Source organism: Mustela erminea, chromosome 3 (genome assembly GCF_009829155.1).
Source record: "Mustela erminea isolate mMusErm1 chromosome 3, mMusErm1.Pri, whole genome shotgun sequence".
In the NCBI taxonomy this organism is placed as follows: Eukaryota; Metazoa; Chordata; class Mammalia; order Carnivora; family Mustelidae; genus Mustela; species Mustela erminea.
Genome location: NC_045616.1, coordinates 134,158,151 through 134,184,782, shown reverse-complemented (window position 1 = coordinate 134,184,782; position 26,632 = coordinate 134,158,151). Strand labels below are relative to the sequence as shown.

General features: G+C 49.8%; 1 protein-coding gene across 3 annotated transcripts in view; it reads left to right on the top strand.

Moving 5' to 3' along the window:
* The window catches only part of EGFLAM (EGF like, fibronectin type III and laminin G domains), a 184,717-nt gene extending 160,058 nt beyond the window's left edge, over positions 1 to 24,659 (top strand). For 2 of the 3 annotated variants that reach the window (XM_032337564.1, XM_032337565.1), the window contains 6 exons: positions 1,998 to 2,178; positions 9,978 to 10,056; positions 13,494 to 13,637; positions 19,676 to 19,759; positions 22,689 to 22,792; positions 23,590 to 24,659. In XM_032337564.1, coding sequence (XP_032193455.1) covers positions 1,998 to 2,178; positions 9,978 to 10,056; positions 13,494 to 13,637; positions 19,676 to 19,759; positions 22,689 to 22,792; positions 23,590 to 23,744 — 747 coding nt within the window. In that variant the 3' untranslated portion in view covers positions 23,745 to 24,659. Of the gene's footprint in view, positions 1 to 1,997; positions 2,179 to 6,385; positions 7,039 to 9,977; positions 10,057 to 13,493; positions 13,638 to 19,675; positions 19,760 to 22,688; positions 22,793 to 23,589 lie in introns of those variants that run through there. The other variant, XM_032337566.1, reaches the window with a different exon arrangement.
* Positions 24,660 to 26,632: the final 1,973 nt, after the last annotated feature.

Genomic DNA, 26,632 nt, shown 5'->3' with positions numbered 1-26,632 from the left:
GCCCCTAAGAGCATAGGTGAAGGAAGTCCTTCCGTAGAAGGTTGAGCAAAAACAATCCTTCAGCTAGTTGAAGCTATAGGGCACTGACCCCACTCATATTTGTCTGTTATTCCTTCCCTTGGGGCTTCCCATGACCTCTCCGGTTATGATAACATGTTTTGTCTGTAACAGACATGCAGGCTGACTCACCAAACCAGATTTCCAGGACCATGAAACCCTGGGAGAAAAAGGATTTGAAGAAAAGCACATTCGATTCCTGGATGTTAACTTTGTCCTGTTTTCCTTTAGCAACCAAGGGTGGGTGGTGGGCTGCGGATCCTTTCTAGCCTTGGGATGAAGTGTGGGGGAGGCCAGAACGAAGGAGGCCAGGGAAAGGAGGCCCTTTCATGATTTGCAACCAGAGAGGCCCCACGGAGCTCTTTCTCCTCTTGTATCCCGGTGTGGGTCCCACAAAAGGGGTCCAGTCAACACTTGCTGACTCTGATGTGTTTCCGTGTGTGGCTGAACAGCGATATCCGTGACACCTCAGCTCAGCCCATAGTCCCCCATCAGCACGGCTGGCTGTGTTTAATCATGTGTTTGAAATTCTCACTTAGAAAGCGGAGATGCTAAGGGGACCCCACACCGTCTCCCCACCCTTGTCAGGCTTTCCCCCTCCCGCCTTCACACAGCGCACAGAACCCTTTCCTCCGCACCTCCTGGGCAGGACACCCTCCCCTCCCAGGGGCTGAGTCACTGGCTCTGCCATGTCCCCCGGTGGACGGTAGCATCTTGGCTTGTCTCAAGTACGTATGACTCAGTTTCACAGTCTTTCACTCGGAGCATGAAAAGGGGACAACTATAGAAGGATTCTGGCTGCTTTCTTGCAGCTTGTAAGATTCAAGACCAGGAAAAGAAGTGTTCTCCCACTCTCCCAACACCCTCCAAGGTCTAGGCAAGCCTGTGGAACCACGCATTAGTGGCAGGAAGGACCACGGCTAACCTCTTAGGACGCCCTGCAGGGTGGAGGTCTTTCTGAGAGGTGCTCTGTCCGCAGATTCCACAAACTGACTCAAAGATGCAGCCAAGGTTGGAAGTGCATGACGCTGAAGCACCCACAGCTCAAAACAAACACACTCTCCACAGCAAGGGCTGAAAAGCTTGGCTCCGTTTATTTGAGGCTGGAAAGCCCAGTAACCTCTCCCCGTCACCCCTCATTTGCACTAGAGCCCCCACTGCAGGGAGAAGGGTGTGAAGGCAAAAGAGCTCTCCTGTCCCAGCGAGGCTGCACGCAGTGCTAAGAATGGCATCTGAGTTTCTTTCTTTCTTTCTTTCTTTTTTTAAATGGTGGGGAACAGGATGTGGAGAAGAAGGGAATTCATAGAGGAGGGGGTGGGACAATCAGGAAGACCCAGTTGATGGAGCTGTAGATTCCCCAGAGCCCATTAGCCAGAAGAACGCAGCAGCACAGGGTGAAGCTTCTCCCAGCCCCACTGCCACCAGGAGCCATCCATTCCCCTTTGGTTCCTGCCCGTGTGGTTCTTTCTTTTATATTCTTTCCTACTTGGCTTCACAGCAGCTCCTTTCTTCCTTGGCTGCATCTTCATGTCACTTGGAAAGCTTTTAAAAGTGACTGCTGACCGGCCCCCACCCTCAGAGATGCTGCAGGGGGACCTGCGTGGCACCCGGCCATCGGTACTTTTCTTAAAGTTCCCCAGGCCATTCTAACAGGCAGCCAGGTTGAGGACCCTCATTTATGGGGACCTCTTTATGACCTCCTGGAATCTTCCAGAGCCAGAGGATGCTTTCCTCTCTGCAGAGTCTCCCAAGGGCCACAGGTAATGACATCAGTTTCTGCATCGCTTTTACAAGGTGATACAAACACGAACTTGACGTTTTCTCTTTTATGAAAGTTCCCTCACCAGGCGTCACGCAGGGGAGGATGCCGAGGGAGGCTTCAGCCGACTGTGAAGATGTGTCCCGAGTGCCCAAACGTCTTGACCTTTTGTCCCCTGCAGATCATTCTGAACGACCGCACCATCCACCTGAAGCACGACTTCACGTGGGGCGTGAACGTGGAGAACGCGGCCCACCCCTGCGTGGCGGGGCCCTGTGCACACGGGGGCAGCTGTCGGCCCAGGAAGGAGAGCTACGAGTGCGACTGCCCCCTGGGCTTTGAGGGGCTGCACTGCCAGAAAGGTAGGCACGGAGCGGGAGGGGGTGTCTCCGGAAGCACGGGGGCCGCACTCTTCCAGGAGGCACTGGGAACCCCAGGACAGCCAGGCACGTGGTTTTGAGCAGTGAGTTCAGGAACATAATAGCTGGTATGTCCCATGGTTAATTATCCTATTAAAGAAGAATCATAATGTCAAAATATTTTTAACAGTGGGCCTCTTCCCTGAGAATGCCCTGATGGTCTAGGTACCAAAAGCTTAAATCCTAGTGTCTTCAAGTCACTTGGAAAGCTTTTAAAAGGGGGGTTTCCGGGACCCGTGCCTCTGAGCCATACCCAGAGTCCGTCCTGATAGGTGGGTGCCTGGGCTTTAGAGGCCGGTAAGTATGTTGACCTCTACCTGTGAACATGATAACGAGAAATCTGAGAAATCTTGCCCAGGACAGAAAAAGGTAAATTCTGCTGAATTATAAATAACCTTCTGTGAAGTGCTATTTTTCATGCTTTTTCCTCTGTGCCTGGGTTTCCTCCTCAATAAAACAGGAGTAATCATGCAATAATGTCTAACACAGAGGGTGGTAATATAGGTTAAATGAGGCAATGCTTATTCCTGAGAAACATGTCTACTAAGCCCTCAACCAGTACTCACCGTCATTGTTATTGGTGAAAAGCACCTGCTCCCTGCAGTGCTGGGAGCTACTCAACTTCCAGCCCGCCCTTGTCTGAAAGCTAGAGCAGGTCACAGGCCCTCCATGATGGAGCTTCCCACATCTGCCCCAGGGAGGCCACGGACCTTGTGTCCAGAAGAGGCCTACCAGTATATGGTCATGTTTGGCCATTGGATCTTTTTGTTTCAGATATTAGTACGGCCTCACCTGTCTGGGAACTAATTTTAAAAAAGGGGGCGGGCATCAGGCCACAAGAAGTGAGGTGGTGAGCCTCAGTGAAGGGACGTGTGCTCTCTCTTTTCTATCTCTTTCCAGGTTCCTGAACTTTATCAGAATTCAGGCTTAGGGGAAGACAGTTACAGGCAGATGCTGTAGTATAGGAATAGTAGGAGAACTTGTTTTGCAGTGACCATGGGAAATAGAAATGCTAATTTGCTGATTGGAAGCCTGCAGTGTATTTTATTTCAGTGTATTTTGAAAACTGCGTGGCAAATTATATGAAATATGTTTATGAACATAGCTCACCCTGTGATGAACCCCCGAAGAAGAGTAATGGATCCATTTCTGGAAAGATCCTGATTATAATTCTAACAAGCAAATTGTTGTTTGGCTAATGGCACGTACTTGTGGAGATTTAGTTCAAGAGCAGCCCATTCATTCGGAAAATTGAGTTTGGATTTTACACATTAGTGTTTGAGTTTCCTGGGTCTCCAGCTTTACCAGAAGCAATTCGGATTTGCTCCTGCCTTAAATACTCACCTTAATGGTCCATATATAAAGTCCAGCCTTAAATGAACGTCTCACTTTGAGAATTAGAGGAGGAAGGACGGGATAATTTGCGATCTTGTTAAGCCTCGTTTTCCGCTGCAGAGCAGTAGCCGTAACAGATCTAAAGTGCTCACATTTATAGCTTTCTAACTGTGGGTTCAGGTTCAGTGAGAAGCAAGTATCACCAGCATGAGGAGTCAGAGCCCCAGGGAGGGCCTGGACAGCAGCCAGGGGGCCTGGGGGGCATTAGGCCTCTTTTTCTGGAATATGCTAGGCTTGAGGCCAGAGTAAAAAACTATCACCTCCCCTCGTGTTGTATCAGTGTTTCCTTATGCTTTGAAATAAAGATAGTGTTTCTGCCCCAACAGCAGCCCGGGCTACTCCTAGGAAGGCTTATGCATGGCAGGGGGGTGGGTGGCCTATAGCAGTCATTTCCTCTGTTAATTGGCTTGAGAGCATTAATGGGAAACTGGGTACAGGTTAGGGCTGTTAAGGACAAATTTTCTGGGCCCCTGCAGGCACATGGTGGCATGCAGTTGTCACACGGACTGCTCTAATGTTGGGGTGGGCATCACGTCCTGAGTGAGGATTGGAAAGAGAAGGGAGAGAGATCGGCTGCTCTACTGTTCCACAGAGATACAGAAGAACATTCTAAAAGTTTGGTTAGATTCTTGGTGGGAGAGACCAGAAATGCTCAGAAGCCATCCTTGGTCGTCAGGATGAATCCTGACTGGTAGACAGGAAACAGTGTTGTCTCATCCAGCGAGGTGGTCCCTAACTTCCTATATTTAAAAGTTTGGGCTTTTTTTTTCCCCCCTCCCTGATAACCAGATCATGTTTCAAAAGCAAGAACCTATTCTTAGTATTCCCTCTGGAAGTGAAATCCTTTTACAACAACACATTGCAGAAGTCACCAGCACTAGGCCTCATTCAATCCATGCCACCTTCTCTTCCAGCAGTTTAGTGTTGGAGAATCCCTGGTGAGTCTGGTTTTCTCTACCATGGTCAGGGAGTTTGTGGCACACAGGCGATTTCCTCTAGGACACCCACTGGGGGCTTGGCACCTGTTCTCACATCTTAGTGGCCCAGGAGGGTTGGAACCAGAAACTCGGGCAAATCCTGGAGTGGTCTAGACACCCAGACCATCACAGGGGTCTAGGGACCTCCCCCTCTGTCCCTGCAAGGCTGAGCTCAGACAGAAGTAGGCATCGAGCTCCCACTGAGTGCCTTACTGCTCCCGGGACGCTGTGGGCTCCCTGTAGTACCAGCAGCTACGGAAGACTGAACTGTCCACCTCAACCTGGGGAACCCACCAGGCCAGGAGAAGCCAGTTGTTCTGACTCCCAACCTACTTCTAACTTCAGGTGCCTACAGAAATCGTACGGCCTGACTTTGGTGGTCCCCTCTCCTTCCGTGTGGGGTCTCTCACTCTTAGGTGCCTTCTGCCACCTCACATCTAGGCACCCCCCTTGGGGCACCCCAATACTGAGACTCCCCCCTCTCCTCTCACAAGAGGGGTGTCAGGAAGGCCTCCCTCCTCAGAAAAGGTATGCCCCGTCCTTACACATTTCGTTTCTCCTTCTCTCTACTCTCATCCAAATTTACCCGTCTTGCGTAGGGGCCCTCAGAGTTCTTGTATCTCAATAGGTTACTAGTGAGTTAAAGCAGAATTTCACAAAGCTCATGGACAAAATTAGGTTCTAAGAAATATTAATGGCTGTTTTGAGCACACATGCGCAGACAGACAACATGTGTTCACAGACACAAAATGGGAGCTGGGGTTCTGTGGGCCGGTAATCCTGAGTAACCCCAGTTTCAACAGCTCTCTCATCTGGGGGACTTCTTGGCGCCTTGGCTGTGATCAGAGTGTCCAAGACAAGGTAGACAATGCAGCTGTCCCCCCCCTCCCCCGCCCCCCAGGGCTTCTCCCAGCCAATAGCATGCAGGCCATTTGGGAAAGAACTCTGAGGCCCGGCCTCCCTTCCCTGCATGGACAAGTTTGGACTCGGGGCGTGCAGGACCCGTTCGGCCGCTAGGTGGCGGTGTTTCCCCGCAGCGGGAGAGCCGCTCCGCACTCAGAAACTGACAGGGAACTAACTGGGCTTGGGCACAGGGTCCTCAGTCCTACAGGATGGGATTTGTCTCATCATTGCACATCTACCCCAAATGCAACATTTCGAACATTTTCTGTTGTGTTTAGCCAATTCACAGCACACTCTGAGGTCTGATTTAGATGATTTTGCTTTTTCTGGTCCCAGTATATGAAAAATAGTTCAGTACATGTAAGCCATAATTTAGGAAAAATCAGTCTATAAAAACACAAATTCGTACAGCGTATTCCTTATGCAGGCTATGGGGACTGTTTTTTCCTTAGCTTGTTGTGTCATTCAACAATGGAGCAGTATGGTGGTGTTCAGCCTGGATGGCGGTCTTGAGAGAGTTGAAGGCTGGTCCTGGACAGAAAGGGAAAGTTTGGTGGTTGTTACTCCAGCTACAGAGGCTGCATCGTGGAACCAAGAATCCTGGACCAAGTAGAACTGTCCAGCAAGGGAGGGTGCTGCCCGGTGGCTGAGGGAGCTGCCTCGGGCCGGGTGGCCACCCATCAGGATGTTGCTGGGTTGGGAAAGTCAGGTTACAGCCCCCCAGGTCCTTCCTTCTCTGGGGTCCTGTGACTGTAAGGAAGAGCCCGCACCCCACCAACTCGGTTGGGAATCTCACGTCCCTCAAGTGGAAAATTGGCTTCATGTGGCTTGGAGGCTGCTATTCATTGGGTACCTTTTTCTGTCAGCAGATGGCATGAAATTTTAGGTATAAACGTGAAAACGTGACAAAAACACTTTTCCACTAGTGCCTTTGCTGCAGAAGAAAAGATGGTGTTGAAAACATCGGGTTAGGATAAAATATCATCACGTTTACAATATTTAAATAAGCTACAGAGGGCCGGAAAGGGCTAGATGGTCACTTCCAGCTCTCGTGTTCTCGCCCAGAATTCTAGCTTCTAGTTCCTCTTTCACATGTAGCTAGAGGCAAGAAAAGTGATAGTCATTGACAAGGTAAGTAACTCTTTAGCAAAGAACTGTTTCTCCAGGTTTAGAATAAACGGGGAATTGTTAGTTCCAACTCAGGGAGCCTCGGAAGTGTCATACGAGTGACACATCCCTTCTTTGTCCCCCCCATCCCACCCCACCCCCACCACGGAGTGGAGGCTTAGGGAGGGGAGTTGGTGCTAATTGTGCTGAGAAAGATTCCAGCGGTTCCTGTGGGATTCATAGTCTCATTCCCCTAAGAGGACGAGCTGGGCCCTCTCAGGGCTTTATGAGGGAAACAAGGCTGGTTTCCAGTGATCTGCAACTGAGGTATTTGGGATTTTACAACAACTGTGGAATTCTGACTTTCCCCGTTCTGTTCCATGCTGGCACCTGGCAGAGTGTGGAAACTACTGCCTCAATAGTAAGTACAATACGTCCCATGAGACACCGTGAAAGAGTTCTGGGCTCCTGCCAGGGGGGCTCTGGCCAGGCCGTGGGCTCCGTGCAGGCCGACCGCGTGCGGAGGGTAACTTGGCTCAGTGGTATGGGACTTGGCCGCTCCACTGGGGAGGTGGGACTCCTCCCTCTAAATCCAGCAGGCCCGAGATGGCACTCCTCTCCCAGTGGGAGATCGGGGAGAGCCTGAACCCCAGAGCTGGGCGCCCGGCAGGCAGCTGACCCCTTGGAGGCTCTCTGTGTGCCCAGCTGACATGTGACAAGCACATCCTGCCCATTTCAAGGAGTCCAGGGGAACGCGGGCTCTTGGCCACAGTCCCACGCCCGTGGCCAATAAGGACAGGGCCCAGACCCTGCCTGTGCCTCTTACCCTGGGGGTGAGCCAAACCCAGCGGGGGAGCCTTGGCTATGTTTAGCTCTGGGAACGACTCCTCTGACAGCTTGGCTAGCCTCTCCTTTTACCTCCTGGGCACTCGTATCCTGAAGTTAGGGGCCTGCATCCCACCATCAAGGCCCCTTGTCCCGCTTCCTCTCTTGCCTTCTCATTTCGACTTTTACTCCTCTGGGTCCTTTCCTCGCTGCCTGGCTTCCGCCCCACTCTTTCCCCCACCTGAAGGCTGCCCCGGCGTTGGGCTCTCCTTTCCCTCCTTGGCAGCTTCTTTCTCCCCCCACCCCCCGCCTCCTTCTTTCTGTTCATTTTCCTCCTCAGCCCGTATTTTGCATCCCCGCTATTTTTACCTGTCTCTGTTTCTCTTCCTTTTCTCCCCCTCTTCCTCGTACCCACTTTAACCAGAAGCGAGAGAGGCTGGCGGTGTGGCCAGAATTTGGAGTTACGGTGCCCGCCCCCCCACCCCGCTTATCTGCAGGGGGCACCTGCCAAGACCCCCAGCAGATGCGTGAAACCACGGACAGTACAGACTCTCATAGACTCTGTGTTTCTTCCCAGCCGCGCTCACCTACGATGAAGTGCAGCTTCTAAATTGGGCACAGTCAGAAGAGTAACGACAGTAACTGATGATAAAACAGAACCCTTCCAACCACACACATAATCAGAGTTATGCGACTGCGGTCTGTCTCTCTCGGATACCTTATGGGACCGCGCCCCCCCTTCCAGTGATGCTGAGAGGGGAAATGGCGCTCCGGTGAGATGAAGTGAGGGCAGTGACATAGGCATGGTGACCCAGCATTAGGCTCCTGTTGGCTTTCTGACTGACAGGAGGAGCATCTGCTGGAACACGGCCGACCGCAAGTGACTGCAAGCGTGGCCAGCTAGCCCACCAATAAGCGGGGCTGCTGTCCTAGATAGAGCCTTCCTGGTTCCAGTAGGCAGCCCCTGGGCCGGCAGCTGTGAAGTGTCAGAGAACACGAAAGCAATTTCTTGAGCATTACCTCTGCAGTTATTCGACTTTCATTTTTCTTCCTTTGCTTGTCTTCCCTCCCTCCCTTTCCCGCTTCCTTCCTTCCTTATTTTCATTTTTTTTTTTTCAACATTGAGGAAACCTGCATGGGTGACCTGCCGACAGAGGAACTTATCCTTGGGGCTCAAGGTCATTGGGTTTGGGGGTTCGCTGTTGCCTTTCTCTCTCTCCTTTCTCTCTGTCTCTCCCTTTCTCTTTTCATGATTAGAAGTTAAGTGTAGGGGCGCCTGGGTGGCTCAGTGGGTTAAGCTGCTGCCTTCGGCTCAGGTCATGATCTCAGGGTCCTGGGATCGAGTCCCACATCGGGCTCTCTGCTCAGTGGGGAGCCTGCTTCCTCCTCTCTCTCAGCCTGCCTCTCTGCCTACTTGTGATCTCTCTCTGTCAAATAAATAAATAAAATCTTTAAAAAAAAAAAAAAAGTTAAGTGTAAACTTTCCAGCGGTTCATAGTATCAAATAATTTTACGTTTTCTCTCCTGGGCGTGGAGTCAGCTCGGTGTCTCCTTTGCATCAAGCACGCATTTTGGTGAAACTCTAACTGTTCTTATAAGCTGGCTTCTTCTCTCTCCTTTTGCACGTCTCTTCAAAAGTGCGATTCATTCCATCTTAATTTCCTTCAACGGTCACTTCTCTGTCTTTCTGAAGGGAGAAAGATACAGCCATGTGGGAAAGGGTGATTCCTTGGGAAAACAAAGGCATGAGACATTAGGAAGAAGCAAATACACTGCTAAGATACGGGGAAGTCCGAGGTGGGCTGAGGGCCAGAATTAAGGAGAGCCCGCCTGCTGTATGGTCTTGTGCTCTCTTTGCTGTGTGACCTTGGGCAAATCCTTGATGACCCCCATGCAGCGTCTTCCACTTCTATAACATGGAAATAGCCAGCCGTCCTCCATACTCTCTGCTCCTTCATGAGAATATGGTGAAGAGGCTGTAAAGCATGACACTGGAAGGTGATTTGTATTTAAAAAACAAAAACAAAAACAACCAAGCCAAAACCTTATCCTGCCTATTTCACCAGTCTCTTGAGGTCATGGCTGAAGGAGTAGGAGTCTTAGGGCAGACTGGCTTCAGATAATGAAATCCTGGTGGGCTTTGTTTGGGGATTGTTTTCTCTGCCTCCCTTAGAGAGTATCTAGGGTTATCCCCAGCTGTTCCCCACATGGCCCAAGACCTACTCTTTGGCTTCCAAGAATAATTGGGCACAGTTCAAGTTTCAGCATACTGCAAGGACTTCTCAGTAGTGCTGAGGCCAATAACAGTGACAGCCAGCCCCAGGGAGGTGACCACAGGGAGACACCAACCCCAAGCCTTGACAGGCAGCTCCGAACCTGGCCAAGTACATGTGCAGCCAAGAGGAAGGGGCTGACAAGTTGTTAAATGTCCCATTTCCAGAAGCTGGCATCCTCTGTATTTTCCTGCCCTGTGATTGAGGGCTGGGGTCAAGAGATCCGAATACCATGTAACCTCCATTTTCTCTTCTGTCTCAGCCATCACAGAAGCCATCGAGATCCCGCAGTTCATGGGGCGCAGTTACCTGATCTACGACAACCCAGATATCCTCAAGAGGTAATAAGCTACAGCGGGCACTTTCCTTATCTCTGCGGGGGTCCATCTCTCAGTCTTTCCCAGGACTTTTCCTTATCTTACTTGCCAGAAGATAATTCTCCGAGAAGGCCATTGAGCCATGGCCTCAGGGGAGGGGAGAAAAACTCAAAATAGACATAGAAACTAGAACAAAACAAACACAAAAACAAACTCTACTAGAAAAGTGCTGCCTTTCAGACAACCTTGTTACCAACAGCCCAAACCCTTTCTGGTCAGAGGGCCTGGAGGGAGGAGACTGCTCAGCCCCAGGATTTCCAGCAGCAGGGCACTGAGAAGCATCGAGAACCTGACACACCCCAAGTTGGGGTTCTGAGTGTGATTCCCCAGGTGGGGCAGTCAGCTGGCCGATGTCCTCTGGCCACAGTGTGCAGTCCTGCCTGGAGCCAGCAGCGGAAGCGCTCCTGTGGTCCTGCCATCAGTCTTCGCGTCCACATGCTACCTTGTGTCTTCCTCCGCAGAGCTCCACGGTCCCCTTCAGGCTCTGGCCAGTTCAATGATTCCAGCTTCTGGAATCTCCTCATGTGGCTTCAAAAGCCTGATCCAAGGAGATGACCAGGTGCTAGCCAGGCTTTTTATGCCTGGTGGCAGCAGCTCTGGCCCTGCCCTGGAGTCCAAGCTCCTGGTTTGGAACCGCGTGCGGACAAGACAAGAAAAAGGCTGGCGCTACCTAGGCAGAGTCCTCACCATAGCCAGGCTCATCTGTGGTGCTTGCAATGTGCCCTTCTCTCTTTCTTTGTCTTCCTCTAGTTCCTTATAGTTTATAGGGTGCCTTCCCCCACTCTGCCACCAGCACCGTCATTCTAGAATTTTCCTTCCTCTTCAGGTTGACTGCATCTTAGCAGACTAAGGCAAAGCTTTAAGCAAAAGGCACCCAGTACTTAAGGTAGATGAGTTTGGGAGCCTTTCAAGGGAGAAAGTGGTTGAGAGAAATTTTCCCAGGGCGCTGGATGTACCTGGTAACTGAACACACACCAGACGGACACTGCTTCATTTCTTTAATCACGTGTTGTGTTTATCTAGGTTGTCTTGGTGTGGGGCCCAGAGGGAGCCTCTTCCTTCTTCAGCCCTTTCTCCCCAAAGATACAAGGGCATCAGTCCCCAGAAAAAAGGCCTTGTGAAAGGGGCACAAGTCTTCAGCCCCCTGGGGCTTAGTACGAGGCACCAGGTGGTTTGGGGGAATAGAAGGGTTTGGTGAGAGTAGGGGGTGCAGGGCCCCAAACCAAAACAATTGCGTACACGTGCGTGTGTGCACGTCCACGTGCAAGTGCACGAAGCTGCAAGTAAAAGTCAGGATCAGGGTCTGTTTCTGTCGGATGCCTTTGGCTGCAAGTAATGGAAAACTCAACTCTGATGTCTTCAACCTGAAGGGCGTTCATCAGATCGTGTAACAAGCAGTCCAGACTTAGACTGGTTCCTAGACTGATTAATTCAGAGATTCAACTCTATCATCAGAGACCTACGTCTCTTCCATCTTTTGGCCTTGTTATCGTCAGGATCGTCGCCAGGCGCCTCCCTCTGTGCTTACGACAGCTGTCCATAAGACCCTCATGGAATGGCTGGACAGCAGGACAATGTCCAGTGGAAGTAAACATTTTTTTCATGCAACTCTTTTTTAAAGAAAAAGAATTTTCCTAGACTCCTTCGGATAAATTTCCTCTATCTCAGTGGACAGTATTGGTCATGTGCCCACCACTAAACCAATCACCGCAAGAGAAATGGAACCATTATGATTGGCTTTCACTGGTCAGTGTATCCAAAGCAAGTGAGGGAAGGAAGGAGCCCAGAGTAAAAGATGGGAAAAGGAGGTCTGCAGGGAGTGGGGCCAGGGCTGGATTCTCTGCACTGGGCCTGGTGGCAAAGTCACCATTATGGACCCTGCTTCTCCCTGCTTTACTGGGAGGCCCTGCATGGGGAAGGCAAAGTTGATCTCTTCCTATCTAGGTCAGGCTCTGGGAAGCCAAGGCAAGTTCGCTGTTCGCTGTAGAGAGTCCCCACATTATGGTGGTTTGACTTCAGCTTCACAATGGTGCCGAAGGAATGTACATTCCACCGAAAACATACTTTGAATTTTGAATTGGGATCTTCTCCAGGCTAGTGATGTGTGATAGGATTCTCTCTCACAGAGCTGAGCGGTGGCAGTGGCCACCCAGGTAACCACACCATCCTGAACGTGAGCAACCCATGTGCTTCCAACCGCTCTGTTCCCATCCAGCTGTTCCAGAATTCACTTTCCGTGTGGTATTCAGTAAGTTATTTGAGGTGGTCAACACTTTACTAGAAAACAGGCTTTGTTTTAGTTGATTCTGCTCTAGGGTAGGCTAATGGAAGTGTTCTGAGACATTTAAGATAGCTGGGCTAAGCTAAGATGTTCAGTAGGTGAGGTGTATTAGAAGCACTTGGACCTAGGATATTTATAATTTATGAAGGGTCTATCCAAGTGTAACTCCACAGTAAGATGAGGAGGGTCTGTACTGAACACACTGTGTAGCTCTTGAGTTGGTAGGTGAGTCAGAGAGGGATGGCGCGAGGGATGGGGAGACAGAAAAGGAGACTTTCCCAGTGGTGCCATGTTAGGCACAATGCTGAATTATTTTTACTCTTAGCTCACCTTTTATTTAAAGATCTCACACTTGATCTTTTCCTTACATCAGATGAAACCCTGGTCCCCTTAGTGAGACTAGATTTCTGAACTAGTCTGTTTCCAGGAATTGATAAAAACCCATAAGCCTGTGATAAGCCTGTGATCCTACCGCCAGCCATGCCTGTAGGGCCCGGAGCTGACCCGTCTGAGCCCCGCTCCGTTCCTCTGAGCTTCCTGTTCCTTTCCACCCTGCCTCCGCCCCAGCAGCTCTCCAAACCGTTATCCTATTGAGCCACGTTCCTTGTCTGACACTCTTCCCCCTGTCCAGTCACTCCCCTCAAGGACAGTCACTGCCAGAGCGGGCGATCCATAGCCATGATCGTGGCCCAGAGAGCTACCAACTTGAACCTCTTGGCAATTAAGAAACTCACTTTCTGTTGGGGAATGGGGAGCAGTATTCCAAGGCCCCTTGAGGTGGGGACAGGAAAGAGGAAAGATTGAGGTGTGTATTGGAGGTACAGCCTCAATGCCAGCTTTGGCCAGAGTCTAGCTAATCTTTAACTCATAACATGGCCTCTCGTGGAGTTTCACCACAGGGACAGAAGACATTGCTGCAGAACGAATGTCCAGAATTGTAGGCCCATCGTGTGGCCTGTGGTGGCAATGCTGTTTGTAATTTCCTGGTAGTATGTGTCAGAAATGCCACATTACCCTTACACCGGGCTCCCTGGGGCTAACAGACAAAACTGGGCCTATTCAGAATGGCTGTTGGTGGAGACGGGTTGAACTGTTGCAATTATTTGTGCATTTTCCCCAGGGTATCCGGATCAAGATCAAATGCGTTCATGAGGTTTAAGACAACTGCCAAGGATGGTCTGTTGTTGTGGAGGGGAGACAGCCCCATGAGACCCAACAGTGACTTCATTTCCTTGGGCCTTCGAGATGGAGCCCTGGTGTTCAGGTAACCTAACCCCTCAGGGCTGGTCATGCCAAACAGAGACATGCCAAAGTTAGCTAGCACCCTGTATGCTGGAATGGACCCAAAGGTCCAAGCTTCTGCGAGGCTTTTGGAGTTTCTTTCCAGCATCCACCTTCTAGAGCATCAGTTGGCAAATTTTAGCCTGAGGGCCAAATCCAGCCCGTCACCCGTTTTTATAAATGGAGTTTTGTTGGAATTCTGCCATACTCATTCACTTATATATTATCTGATTACTTTCATGCTACGGGGGTACACTTGAGTAGTTTCAGTAGGGATTCCAGGGCAAAGCCTAAAATACTTATCATGTGGCTCTTTACACAACATTTTTGGACCCCTGTTCTAGGCCATATGCTCCCCACTTGCAAATCAGGAGTTACTAGAAAGAGGGCTTTGATAGCGCTGAGCCCGAATGTGAGTGCTCTGCTCAAACTGGCTCAGACAGATGTGACCAGCTAAGGTCAAGAGACCTGCCTGTAAATTCTGACTCTGGTCCCTATTAGCTGTGCAACCTCCGAAAGGAGATCGCCTGCCTTCCAGTCTTCCCCCTGCAAAGCCAGACCACCTGTCCGTGGACCAACCCAACATTTGGATTTTTGTGACTGCTTCGGGAGTGATACTGATAAGGCGGTCCCAGAAGTTCTTGCCTCTTTTGAGTGACTTGAGACTATTCTCAAATTTGTCAGATGGATCATTCTGAGAAGCAGCTAAAAGATTACCCAGACCACTTCTCCCCACCACGGTGGGTGGGAGCCGGGTTTCCCCAGGACAGGCACTGGCTTGTGTGATGTGAGAAAGTTTCTTTAGAGACTGTGATTTTACATTCTCATTTGAGGTTAGAAATAACTTGTCTAGACCCATGATTACCAAAACGTGGTCTCTGGACAAGCAGCATTAGTGACCCCCGAAAACTTGTAGCAACTCTGGGGGTGGGGCCCAGCCGTCTGTTTTAACTGTTTCTCCTAGTGATTCTGTCCACTAAGGTTTGAAACCCCTGCCTGGTTTCTAGATCATCTATCTGCTCTCTATGGGGATAGGAATTTCTCTGGCTTTTCCTTCTTTAATTGCCCCTCTGGTGACCAGCACAAATTCACTAAATGATACGGGATCAGTTGGAATCAAAACAAAGATGACTGACCTGAGGGGGAGATGAAGCTTTAATTCTGGGGCTGCTGTGGATCATGCACAGGGATTACTGACCGCCTGAGGAGAATAATGTAAGTCTTTTCCATTTGAATAAAAGGCATTTTGACAGGAAATGTCACTAGTGCAACATCACGTTTGCCGCTAAACAGCGGAGCGGCTGGGGGTTGATCCTGTGACGTCGGGACTTGTGAGAGAACGAGAGAGCGGTGGTTGAAGGCTCCAGGCTGGCCGGTGGGAGGACTCTCCCCGTCGCGGCAACTTTCCCCCCTTGGCCCTGAGGTCAAACACAGAGCTCTTCACACCCCAGTTTCAGGCTGGCTGCCGTGAAGCCATTTTCTTGTGGTTTTCCTGTGGTTAACCTCACCAAGGCCTCAAGTACTTGATTGTGCCCAGAAAGGGGAACTGAAACAGTAGCTCAGCCGTGGGTGGGAGGCCCAGCTTCCCCCCCTTAAACCACCGACCCCCGACAGGGGAACCGCACTCAGGCCCGCCCCGCACCTCCCACCGGCTCTGGGCTCTCGCAGCTGGCCAGCCCCCGCTTCCCACACCCCCGGGACACCCTCTGATAGCCCCCCTGCATCTCAGACATTTTTCTTCTGTTACCAGTTCTCCCTCGGGATTCTGCAAATGGGCCTGGTGTGTTTCTTTTAACCTGGAGTGGTGGCTGTGTTCTGTGTGGAGGATGCTGGCTTCCCCCCGACCGAGGCAGTCGTCTGTGCCCACCCGTCCCTGGGCCTGGAGCTATAGTGTCGCTGCCTCTGTAACCTTCCTTCCTCTGAGCAGGCGCTTCTCACATCCGTTCACCCAGCACGGATGTAGGAAGTGTTGCGGGAGGCTGGGCATGGAAAGGCATTACAGTGCCAGCCAGTGGTTTGAAAATGTCACTGTAGAGAGAGTCAGCAGGGAGGGGGAGGGACGTGGCTGGTCTCAGAGGAGGATTCCTGGGACCACCCCAGAGGATCTGATGGCCCAGGGCCTCGGGGATATCAGAATCCGATTGGAAACGATCAGGAACCGCACCCTAAGAAGCAGGGTCTGAAATGGTCAACCGCCTGGGCTTGGAGTCAGACAGGGGCCGTTCCCATGGCCTCGTAACCTTGGGCAAGTTACCCTGCTTCCCTGTAACAGCCCCAAGCAAACAGTCATGAGGACTGAATGGGTTAATTCATGGGCAGGGCTTAGTGCAGGGTCTGGCCTATCTCGATGTCGATGTCAGTGGTGCTGATTATTAAAATTGTAATCTTGGAGCAAATGTTTTCTGAGTTTCTGTGTACAAGATTAAGTAGAAGAAAAGGAATCAAGGTGTTCAGCCAAGGGTATGGTTTTGGGTGGTTTTTGCTTTATTAGGTTTTATGATTGTGTGGGGGGTGTAAAGGCCAGTGAAGGGGTTTGTGAAAACCATCTGCTGGACCCGCTTTCCCGCTATTTCCATGTGACCTTGATAACATTTTCATGCAACAGGGAAAAGGAAGAGATCTGACAGTAGCAAAATGCCCAGTGCTGCAGTTCAAAGGGGGTGCGGCTAAGGGGGTGAGAGCGGTCACCACACGGAGGCAGCCACGTGATTTCCAAAAGTCCACACCTGGTGGCTCTCCCTGGCCCCCACCTCGGTGCCCAGCCCCATAGCTTCCCGGCACTGAGAGCTGAGCAGGCAAATTTGGATCAGAATAACCAAGTCCTGCTAACCACATTCACAAGGCGTTGATAGAGAGGCCAACATGCACTGATCCGTGAGTTCATTCATTCATTCGTCTGTTTCTGCCTTTTCTTTTTAAACTGAGGTATAACTTCCATGAAGTGCACAAATGTTAGGTGTATAGCTTGATAACTTTGGAAAAATTTTAAACATGCAGACACCTGTGAAACCACCACCTAGAACAAGATAGAACATTTCCCACAGCCCAGCAGGTTCCCCCATGCCATCTCCCAAAGCAGGTAACCACTATTCTTGGTCTTTCAATATTGTAAAAAACAAAAATTAAAACAAGACCAAAGAGATTCTGCAGGGTGACAGGGTGTCTGGGGAAGCAGGAGGCTGGTTGGAGGGTCCAACAGCATGCCGCAGTGTTGGAGAGTCAGGCCATTGAGAGGACACCTGAGCTGAACCCCCACACACACTGGGGGCTGGGGTCCTGGCTGCTAAGTTCAGTGTTGACTCCCTCGAGCACGTTCTGGCTCTTTGCTTGAACAGGAGCATTATCAGGTTGGAGAACAGAAGAACACCCCTCTTTTGTCCAAAGAGCTGAAAGGTTTCCATTCACTGGATTACAATCACGTTCCAGTCTAGTGTCCCTGAGATTATCCCCAAGTCACCTTGATTCTGAGATCTGGGTGTTCATGACCTTTTTCGTTACAGATTTACAGCCTGTTCGTTCACTCTCACACATGGCTACTCTTCCAGGAGAGGCTTGATGAGTTTAACTCTTGGTGGCAACTTTCTCCCTACTACTGGTTCCTCCAGACATATTGTCGATCTTGAATATGAGCTGCATTAACGACTGTGTTTTGGGGGTGGTGGGGTTACTTGTTTGGCTCTTACTGTGTGTCGGGCTCTTTTATGTAACATTCCCTACAGTCCTTTAGGGAAGGTATTATTACCCCCATTTCACAGATGAGGAAATAGTCTCAGAGTAATCTGGCAAACAGCCAAGGCCACAGAGCAGGTCCTTGTCAAGACCTGGAATCAAGGCAGTCTCGTCCAATCCAAGTGCCCACACTCTTTCTGTTACCTTGCGATGCCTTTCATTAATTAAAGCCACCCCTGGTGATTCGGCTCAGTGTCTGCCAACCGGCTCTCTGCCTTGCTTCATCCTCATTCATTTCTTCAAAGTTATTTGGCCACTAAATAATGAAACCTGAAAATCCCACCTCCACGCTGCCTTTTTTTTTTTTTTTAAGATTTTCATTCATTCTTTCTTTATTTGACAGACAGAGATCACAAGCAGGCAGAGAGGCAGGCAGAGAGAGAGAGGGGGAAGCAGGTTCCCCACTGAGCAGAGAACCTGATGCAGGTCTCGATCCCAGGATCCTGGAATCATGACCTGAGCTGAAGGCAGAGGCTTTAACCCACTGAGCCACCCGGTGCCATATCCACGCCGCTTCTTACAAGGAGACACTGGACATGGGAAAATTCATTAGGAAGCTGTAAAGTTTTCAGGATCTGAGTGACAGCTGTGTCTCCTAGCTTGTCAGGTCACCCAAATTGTGTGCTTGGTTCGGTGTCGAGGGGCTGGAGGACTCCTTGGAGCCTCCGAGATTACAGAAAGGACCCATCGTGCTTTCCCTGGGGAAAGCCAAGTGCTTTCTTGTCTTGCTCTGCTCTCAGAGCTCAGTAACTAAACCAGGTTTCCCTTCAACATTCCTGTTTCTTGGCCATTGAAGTCACAGAGAGACATGTCCTCTTATATAAGCTGAGGAGAGAGGTGCCACGGTGGAACACATTTTCTTTGAAAAGCATGGTTACATTAGGCTTTATTACATTATCAAGGGGAGGTCTAGGCAGTTGGCCCAGTGCCCAGCCTGGAGTAGTCACTCACGAAATATTTGTTGAATTGAATTAAACTAGAATTATTAAATGAACAGTGGACTGAGAGGGATATTTCTCTCTGGTAAACAACACGTGCATGTCTTCCAAGACCCGTAGGGTATGAGAGTATCTGGAAACCGAAATAGAAAATACAAAGCTACTGAGTGGGCCTGCTATCTGAGTAAAATGGGGAGGGAGGAGCAGATAAGACACCGAATTAAGTCCTATCCATTCGCTTCAGGATTTTAGGCAGATCCTCCTGATATATTCCGGGCTCAGCCCATCTGCCATGTTCTGTTTTGTTTTGTTTTTCAGAAAGTGAAAATGCATGTATTAGTTTCTGAGCGCTGCAGTAACAAATGAACACAAATTGGGTGACAGTAGATTGAAAACAATAGAAATGTATTCACTCACAGTTCTGGAGGAGAGAAGTCTGACACATGGGTGTTGGCAGGCTTGGTTCCTTCAGGGGGCTCTGAGGAAGAATGTTCTATCCCTTTCTCCCGGGCAGTGGTGGCTGCTGGCAATTCTGGGTGTTTCTTGGCTCTTAGACACCCCATTCCAATCTCCGCCTGCATCTTCACGTGGCCTTCCTGTCTGCATGTCTCTGTGTCCAAAAATTTCCCCTTTTATGAGGACATATTGGATTTAAGGCCGCCCTACCCCAGGATGACTTCATCTTCACTAATTACATCTACAAAGGCGCTCTTTCTAAATAAGGCCACATTCTGGGGTTTTTGAGGAGACGGTGTTTGACCGAGGGCAACACATTACAAATGATGAAGCCCTTCCTGCTCCTGGTTCTGTAGGACTGACGTTTCTGTACGTGCGGCCACAACAAACCAGCCAACAGACACCTTGAGGATCTTGTGCTCAATGAAAGAGGCCATTTACCAAGAGACAAACACTGCATGATTCTATTTACGTGAGGTATCGAGAATAGTCAAAGTCACAGAGACAGAAAGCAGAACGGTGGTTGCCTGAGGCCCGGGAAAGGTGGATGAGGAGTTGTAATTTCAGGGCTGTAGAGCTTCAGTTTTGCAAGATAAAACGAGTTTTGAACATGCTCAACACTAGCTAACTGACCCTTGAAAACGATTCAAGTGGTAAATTTTAATGATACATGTATTTTACTGCAATTAGACTTTAAAGGAAATATATATTTTTTTTTTTTGGATCATTCATGGCCTACCCTGGAAACCTAATGCTTTTTATAACATTGTTTTGTTTTGTATTAAGGAAAGTATATTCTGAGTTCCAAGGAATTTTTGCAGTGAGAATCGTTTGTGGTTGCCTGCCTGTCTATACTTCACTTGATTCTGTCTGTCTGCTTCTTTTCTCATGCCATTAGCTATAACCTGGGCAGTGGCGTGGCATCCATCATGGTCAATGGCTCCTTCAGTGATGGCCGGTGGCACCGTGTCAAGGCTGTCAGGTGAGTCCCCACCACAGGGGGAGATGGAGCCAGAGCTTACCAAGAAGTGAATGTCTTATCCACGTTCCCGTGGCCCCAAAGTCCTGCTCCCCAACCTTGCCTGGCATCCTGCTGCTTCTGTCCCGGGTCATTTGGGCAGCTGTTCCTAACTTCCTCGTTGCTTTTCCCTAACATTGACAGGCCAGAGAGCCTGAGCTCCCAAGTCTATGCTCAACAGAGACCTTCCAGAGAAAGAACTTTTTTGATGGCTCAACTGGAAGAGGGCTTCGCTTTCTCCTGAGACCCAGGTCTCTAGTGGGATAAGATCTCAGGGCCTGTGGACTTTGAGGAAGTCCATAATCTTCAAATCTCACTGTGTGGGCAACTGCCCACTTTTTTTTTTTTTTGGACATCACATTACCCGAGCTTTAGAGGCTGTGCCCTGCCCCAGTTACACATCTCCCCCCTCACAGAGGTCACTACCCTGACTTCTGATTAACTTCGGGTGAATCATTCCTTTAAAATTAGTTTTACTACCTCTGTCCATATCCTTAACAGTATATTCTGAGAAACCAAAGAGCAGGCCCAAACTTAGCTCTGTAAGAAAATGTCAGTGGTGCCATGTTAGAGGAAGGTTCCAGGAACTGAGCTGAATAGAGTCTGTGGTTCAGGTTCCCTGAGCATTTGCCATAACCCTTCGTGGGGGGACCCGTGGGGGAGGTCGTGAGCGAGGCTGGGGAACCATAGGGCTGCCGTGGTCAGTTTCCACCTCAGCTCACGTATAGGCTGTAGTCAGAGTAACCTTACTACCTTAGAAGTTGATACCATGTTATTTTCAAACCTAAGATGCCACCAATTATAAGACATAATGGCCTCATTTCAGAGATATATTAAAATGAAAAATTCTTAGATGAAATAAAGTGGGCGGGGATGGAATTTTTTGGAGTAATGGTGAGGCGGGTGGGAAAGGCAGGTCAGGCAATGCAAGCTGTTGGGGGCATTGCCCCTCATGGCATTCAGGTATGAGATTCTAAAAAAGCCTATCCGAAGTGGGGAGGCAGTGTACGGTCCCAAGGGTGAGGCAGAACAGAATTCTCTCTACAGCTCATTACTAGAAGACTTGTTACCAAGACATGAGGCCTGGCCAGCCAGATTTCTATTATTGGGTCTCCCCAAAAAAGGGTAGGGCCAGGAAATTCTGGAAGGTGAATGAGGAGCTAAAAATGGGAAGATTGGTTTTAAAAACTTTACCTAATTTACCTGAGGAGTTAGAACCCAAGCCCCTTTTCTACCTCATCTAGCCGGCACACTGCCCTTTCCCTACACAGCAGAAAATAATGAAAGACAGTTCCCTGGAGAAAGAGAAATAAGGTTCTGAGCTGGTGACACTAGCCAGCCATAACTAAATACTAAACACTGGGCCACTGTGTGAAGCTGGGGACTGTGTGCAAGCTCACATGTTGAATATTAAGAACTCCATAACCCCATAATTCTGCCCCCAGTGAGATTCCAGAATGCTAGGAGCCAGGCCTATCCCCCCAGCAAGGAAAGTAGAAAGTTCACGTGTCCCCCAGGAAAATGGTGGAGCAGATCCCAGCACATGAAGCCCCACCCAGTCAGCAGAACCAATCCTGCACATAGCGCTTCTAACCTGCTTTGTAGTACTTTTTTACCTTTTTAAAGATTTTATTTATTTTAGAAAGAGAGTGTGCACGTAAGTCGGAGGAGGGGCAGAGGTGCGGGGGGAGTGAGTCTCAATGGACGCCCTGCTGAGTGCAGAGTCTCTGGTGGGGCTTGATCTCACAACCCTGAGATCAGGACCTGAGCCAAAATCAAGAGTTGGATGCTTAACCACTGAATCCTCCAGAACCCCAGTGCCTTTTCTCTTCACTTAACTGTGAAGTAGGTGTCAGGAGTCACTAGGCATTTGAAAAAGTCTCCAATGTAAAAGACGGATATCAGAACAAGTCAACATAACAAAGAAATTTGATGGAGACAGAGACTTGAATGAAAAAATGATAAAACATATTACTATTGTCAGAGAGATAAGAGAGGCTAGTGATCCAAGAAACAGGAACAGTTTGTTGTAAAATAAGAATATTAGAAGATCAGTAATGAACTCCTAAAAAAAAGAAAAAGTGTGCAGCCTGGGTTGGTACAGCCCACCAAGAGCTGTACAAACAGAGGTGATTTTTTGAAGAAGGTCCCTGGGACTAGATAGTTTTAGAAACCAGCTTGGAAAATGGCAAAGCCCTCGTCACATATAAACACTTCTACTCCACTGTCCCCAGAGTCACTTTTGGGTGACTCTCTGGGTTCTTTAGAAACTTCTTAGCCAGTCTGTGTCCTTTCAGAGAGTAATCCTCTCTACCTACAAAACCTCCTTCATTGGCTTCCCATTTTGCTTAGAGTAGTGTTCGAACTCACCATGTGTCCCCATGTCCCCACCTCTCCTCCCCTTATGGTTCTGTTCTTTGGCTCCCTTCAGGAGAAATGTTCTTCACCATCTGCTTCTGGCCTCTCTCCTCCCACCCCCAGAATTCTCTATGCCCAACCTGCACTAGCCCCATCTTTTCTCTCTTTGGCATCGCCACTTCCTGTTTGCGTTACCCTCCTCCTTCACCGGACCACCCCAGCCTTCGAAGCTCACCTCAGACGGAGTCTCCTCTGAAGCTTCCACTGACCCTCTCTCCTTCTCCTGCGTTCCACAGCATCCTGGCATTCCTCTGCTGTGGAGTCATGACAAAGTGTTGTCATGTACACTTCGAATTTTTTTTGTTTGCCTCAGGAAACCCTAAACTCCTGAGGGCCAGGAATTTTTTTTTCTCTCTCATTCTTTACGCCTCCATCATTTAGCCTAGTGTCTGGCACAGAGGAGATGGACTTGAATAGAGTTTTATTGAAATGAATGACTAATTGAACGAAGCTCCAAAAATGGTGGTTTCTACAGGGATGGCCAATCCGGAAAGATAACCGTGGATGACTATGGGGCCAGAACAGGCAAATCGCCCGGCATGATGAGGCAGCTGAACATCAACGGCGCTCTGTATGTGGGTAAGTGACCTCTGACCAAATCTAAATTACGCCCCGGTCTTCTTGCTAGGCCGCCATTTGTCATGGTGGGGTTCCCCCAAAGAGGTGCACGTCACTGGATCAAACACTTGGAAATTGGGAAGCTTGCCAGATGTTCTGTTCTTCTATTTTCTGAACTTTTGACTCATGGCTGAGGGGGCAGGAAGCACTTGGACGATGTTGTGTTTTGGGCTGGTCCACCAGGAAAACCGTGCTTTTCTTGTTTATAGAACGAGAACCTGCCCGATATAGCCCCGAGAATTCCCTCTGAGGAAGGAGGATCTTTCTTGCTCCCTCTCCAAATCAGAATGAGTAGTGCTTCTGTAAATAGTTGAGAAACCGCTACTGCAGACACAGAAACACGAAAATAGATCTCTACCCCAACGATATTTCCTAAAAGTGAACTTAATTGAAAGCTTTCAGTATCAGTGTGTTTCCTTCGGGCTGAGATGACATCACCTTTAAGCACCTGGTACATTCTGTTGCCATCACACAACATTTCAAAATTTACCAGGTCCTGTTTGGCTTGACCTGAGTCTGTTGGGTCAGTGGGCCCACGTCAGGCGGGTATTAATAGCCCCTGGTTGGTTGTCAGGTTGACACAAGTCCGTCTGCTCCTTCAAGGGTTACTGTTCGTTAGACGGATGCTCTGCACTGAGCAGCTGGAGGCCTTCACTCACCCGGTCAGCCAAGGAACATCTTAGTCAGTAAATGCTCCAGCTTCCTAGCGAGACCTGCTCCCCTCTGGCTCACCCCATCGCCCTCTTGCTTCCCGGCAGGTGGGATGAAGGAAATCGCTCTGCACACTAACAGGCAATACATGCGGGGCCTCGTGGGCTGCATTTCTCATTTCACCCTGTCTACCGATTACCACGTTTCCCTCGTGGAAGACGCCGTGGATGGAAAAAACATCAACACCTGTGGAGCCAAGTAACACTGCTGGCCTTGCCCAAGGGACACAGCCTTCTGTGCTGAGAATCCCTGAGGCCCTGAGACCCTGCCTGATGCCAGCCACAGCGGCATGGGGACCAGGTGTGTGTCTTCTCATCAAGGAGAACGTACCCCCTGATGAGAGACTAGAACGGAGACAGGAGTCCCTGTGTGGCCTTTCCTGCGGACACTCTGTGGGCCAAACCCAACAGAATCCTCTGTGTAGGAAGCGTCGAACTTTGTCCATTGAATGTGTAGCAGCTGCCAGAGATCACACATCAATGCAAATTCCAGAGCCTTCTGCTGTAGCTCAATGACTGTGTTGTGATTCATGGTGCATATAAAAAGAAAGAAAAAAAATAGAGACCCACAGGGCAATATTAAAATACTTCCCTCCTTTCCTGATTCATGACACTCTTACTGACAGCAGAATGACTATTTGACCTCGAACTTTTGAATTGCTCACCTTGGCCCTCGAATGAGTAGGATTAATCCCTTCCAGTCCTCAGTGGCTGGGTCAGGGTGCTCTGACTATTCCATGAGAATCAGGAGGAGGGGAGCCTAGGCACGGAGTCCCAGTTATAATGCTGCCCTCCACCGAAGTTTACCTTTAGTGGGAGACTCCCTACTTTTTATAATGCAAGTCGAAGACAATGGGGCACCATGATTTTGTAGCTGTCTTTTTGTATGTGTATATTTTTATAGCTGCAAATTATCCACACAGTATACTTTTCCAAGTTTGTGCGGACAACACTGAATTCTTTGCACACTTCCTAAAGATATGCCCCCCGGAGGGACTTGTTTGGGCCCCTCGTGGCATCAGTCAGAGTCGGATCGTAAACTTGCGGGGGCAGCTTGGGGAAGCCGACTCTTCTCTTGCAGTAAATGTGGACGACTCAAGGAGATGAACATGAAGCTTCCAAAAAAAGCAGATCAGCAGGCACATGGGTTACAGAGTGGGGGGCCACTGTCTTTTTTGCTTTAAGAGAGGGGGAACATCTATAGTGAACCTAAATAAAGGAGATGAAGAAGGCTAGAACTCGTGTGTTCAGTGTTTTGTTCATTTGGGGGAGTTGTTACTGATGCTTGCAGAAGCCGTGGCCACAGGTGGACACCGATACAATTAGGAACTCTAGACACGATCCCTGCGAGTGGCGTCTCACAGTTGGTGGGTCTGAGGCCATTCTGGGGCAGGGGTGTCAGCGTGGTCTGAGCGTCTGGGCAAGAACCCAGGAAGTGGGCTGCTGGCTCTGAGCCCTCAGTGGTGACCCTGCAGACAGCTGGCTCACTGGCAGATCCCCAGGACGGGACTTACTAAGGGAAAGGTGAGCTGAACACTGTCCCCGAAGAGGAGGGAAATCGGATCCCAATCACGGAAGAGCCTATAATTAGTCCGTCATGACTCAAGTCTGGTGTGTGCAGCCTGCGTTTAGCGAAGACTTTGAGCTTTGAGCGAAGCACCGTGCTAAGCACTTTGAGAATTCTGAAAAATGAACAAGTAAACTAGAGACGGGCTGAAACTCACGCTTCAGCCTTCTATCTCCTGTCTCTGGGACCTCCGATGACCAGGATCCTCCCTCCCGGAGGAGGAACCACAGCAAGGATGGTCATAAGGACGGTGATCGTCACAGCGGCAGTCCTGGTAATTCCTTTGCTCTGCCGGGCGTCAGCTGGGGAGTGCAGTTTGCAGGAAAGCCTTGTAGTAGAAAGTGGGGTATTTGTTGTCTTTTTTGTTTGTTTTGTTATCTAGTTCAGTTAATCGCAGACTCTTCCCAATCCCACTAGCATTCAGCTTAGAAAATACAGAATTATCATACGGTTATATGTATTCCTGTATTCTTCAATCTCCAGCCTACATGGTGTCCTGAACTCTTCATGGACTTTGATGGCTTTGCACAATTCTTTTGTGCTGTTTCCTCAGCCCCGCATATCACATTCCTTAATCCAACATGTCTGTATTCTCTGTCACCTTCAGGGCATCGATCAGAAGGTTCTGTGTTAAAAAGTGGGTTTTGCCACCTCCCAAACACCCTCACCTCCACACCCCTTCCTTGGAGGCTGCCAGGATCAGTGCTTCCCAAGATAGAGATAGAGCCGGGCTGCTTTCGTAGCTCAGTCTGAATCCATTGCCTCCAGCCACAAGAAAAAAAAAAAACCCAACCCAAACCCCAAACAAATAAAATGTTGCAATTTTAGCCAAATATGCAGCTGAGCCCAAACCAGGAGAGTTGTGCTGTAGAACAGCTACTGCTCCCTGCAGGTGTTTTCTGGACAAAAATGCGATGACTCAGGAACCTGGACCTGGGAGGGGTGTGTTGAAGCTGATGAGAATTGTGGGCCACCTTCCCCCGCTGGGTGGGATGCAGAGGGGTGAGGAGGGGGGACCCCGTGGTGGGCTGGGGGCCAGGGGGAGACCCTGTTGACATGAGGACAGCAGAGTACAGTGACCCCAGAGGAGCGGTCACTGGGGGCTCAGAGTCAGAGCACATGGAAAGTACATCCCAGCCAGAAGCAGGGCTCTCTCCCCCTCGTGGTGGACAAGATCTGGGAGATCTGGGATGGATTTATAGGGGAGGTGGTTGTGGGGGTACCAACGGCATTCTGAAGTGGAGGACTTGGGCCGGGATTCAGGGGTAGGAGATAGAGCCGAGGCGAGCTCGAGCTGGCTCTGTGGGCGCTTTGGGTCCTAAGTCTGTTCTCTACTGCCACAGAAGCCTGCACGCCACGCATCACAGAACGGCAGGAAGGGTGTATTGCTCACAGGCCCCCAGTGGTCAGTGTGGCAACTCGGCTGATCTCTGCAGGGCTTGACCAGGTGGTTCTTCGGGTCTCTGCTGGACCTATTCATGTGTGCGGCAATTGGCTCATTTAGGATGGCCTTGGCTGGGATGG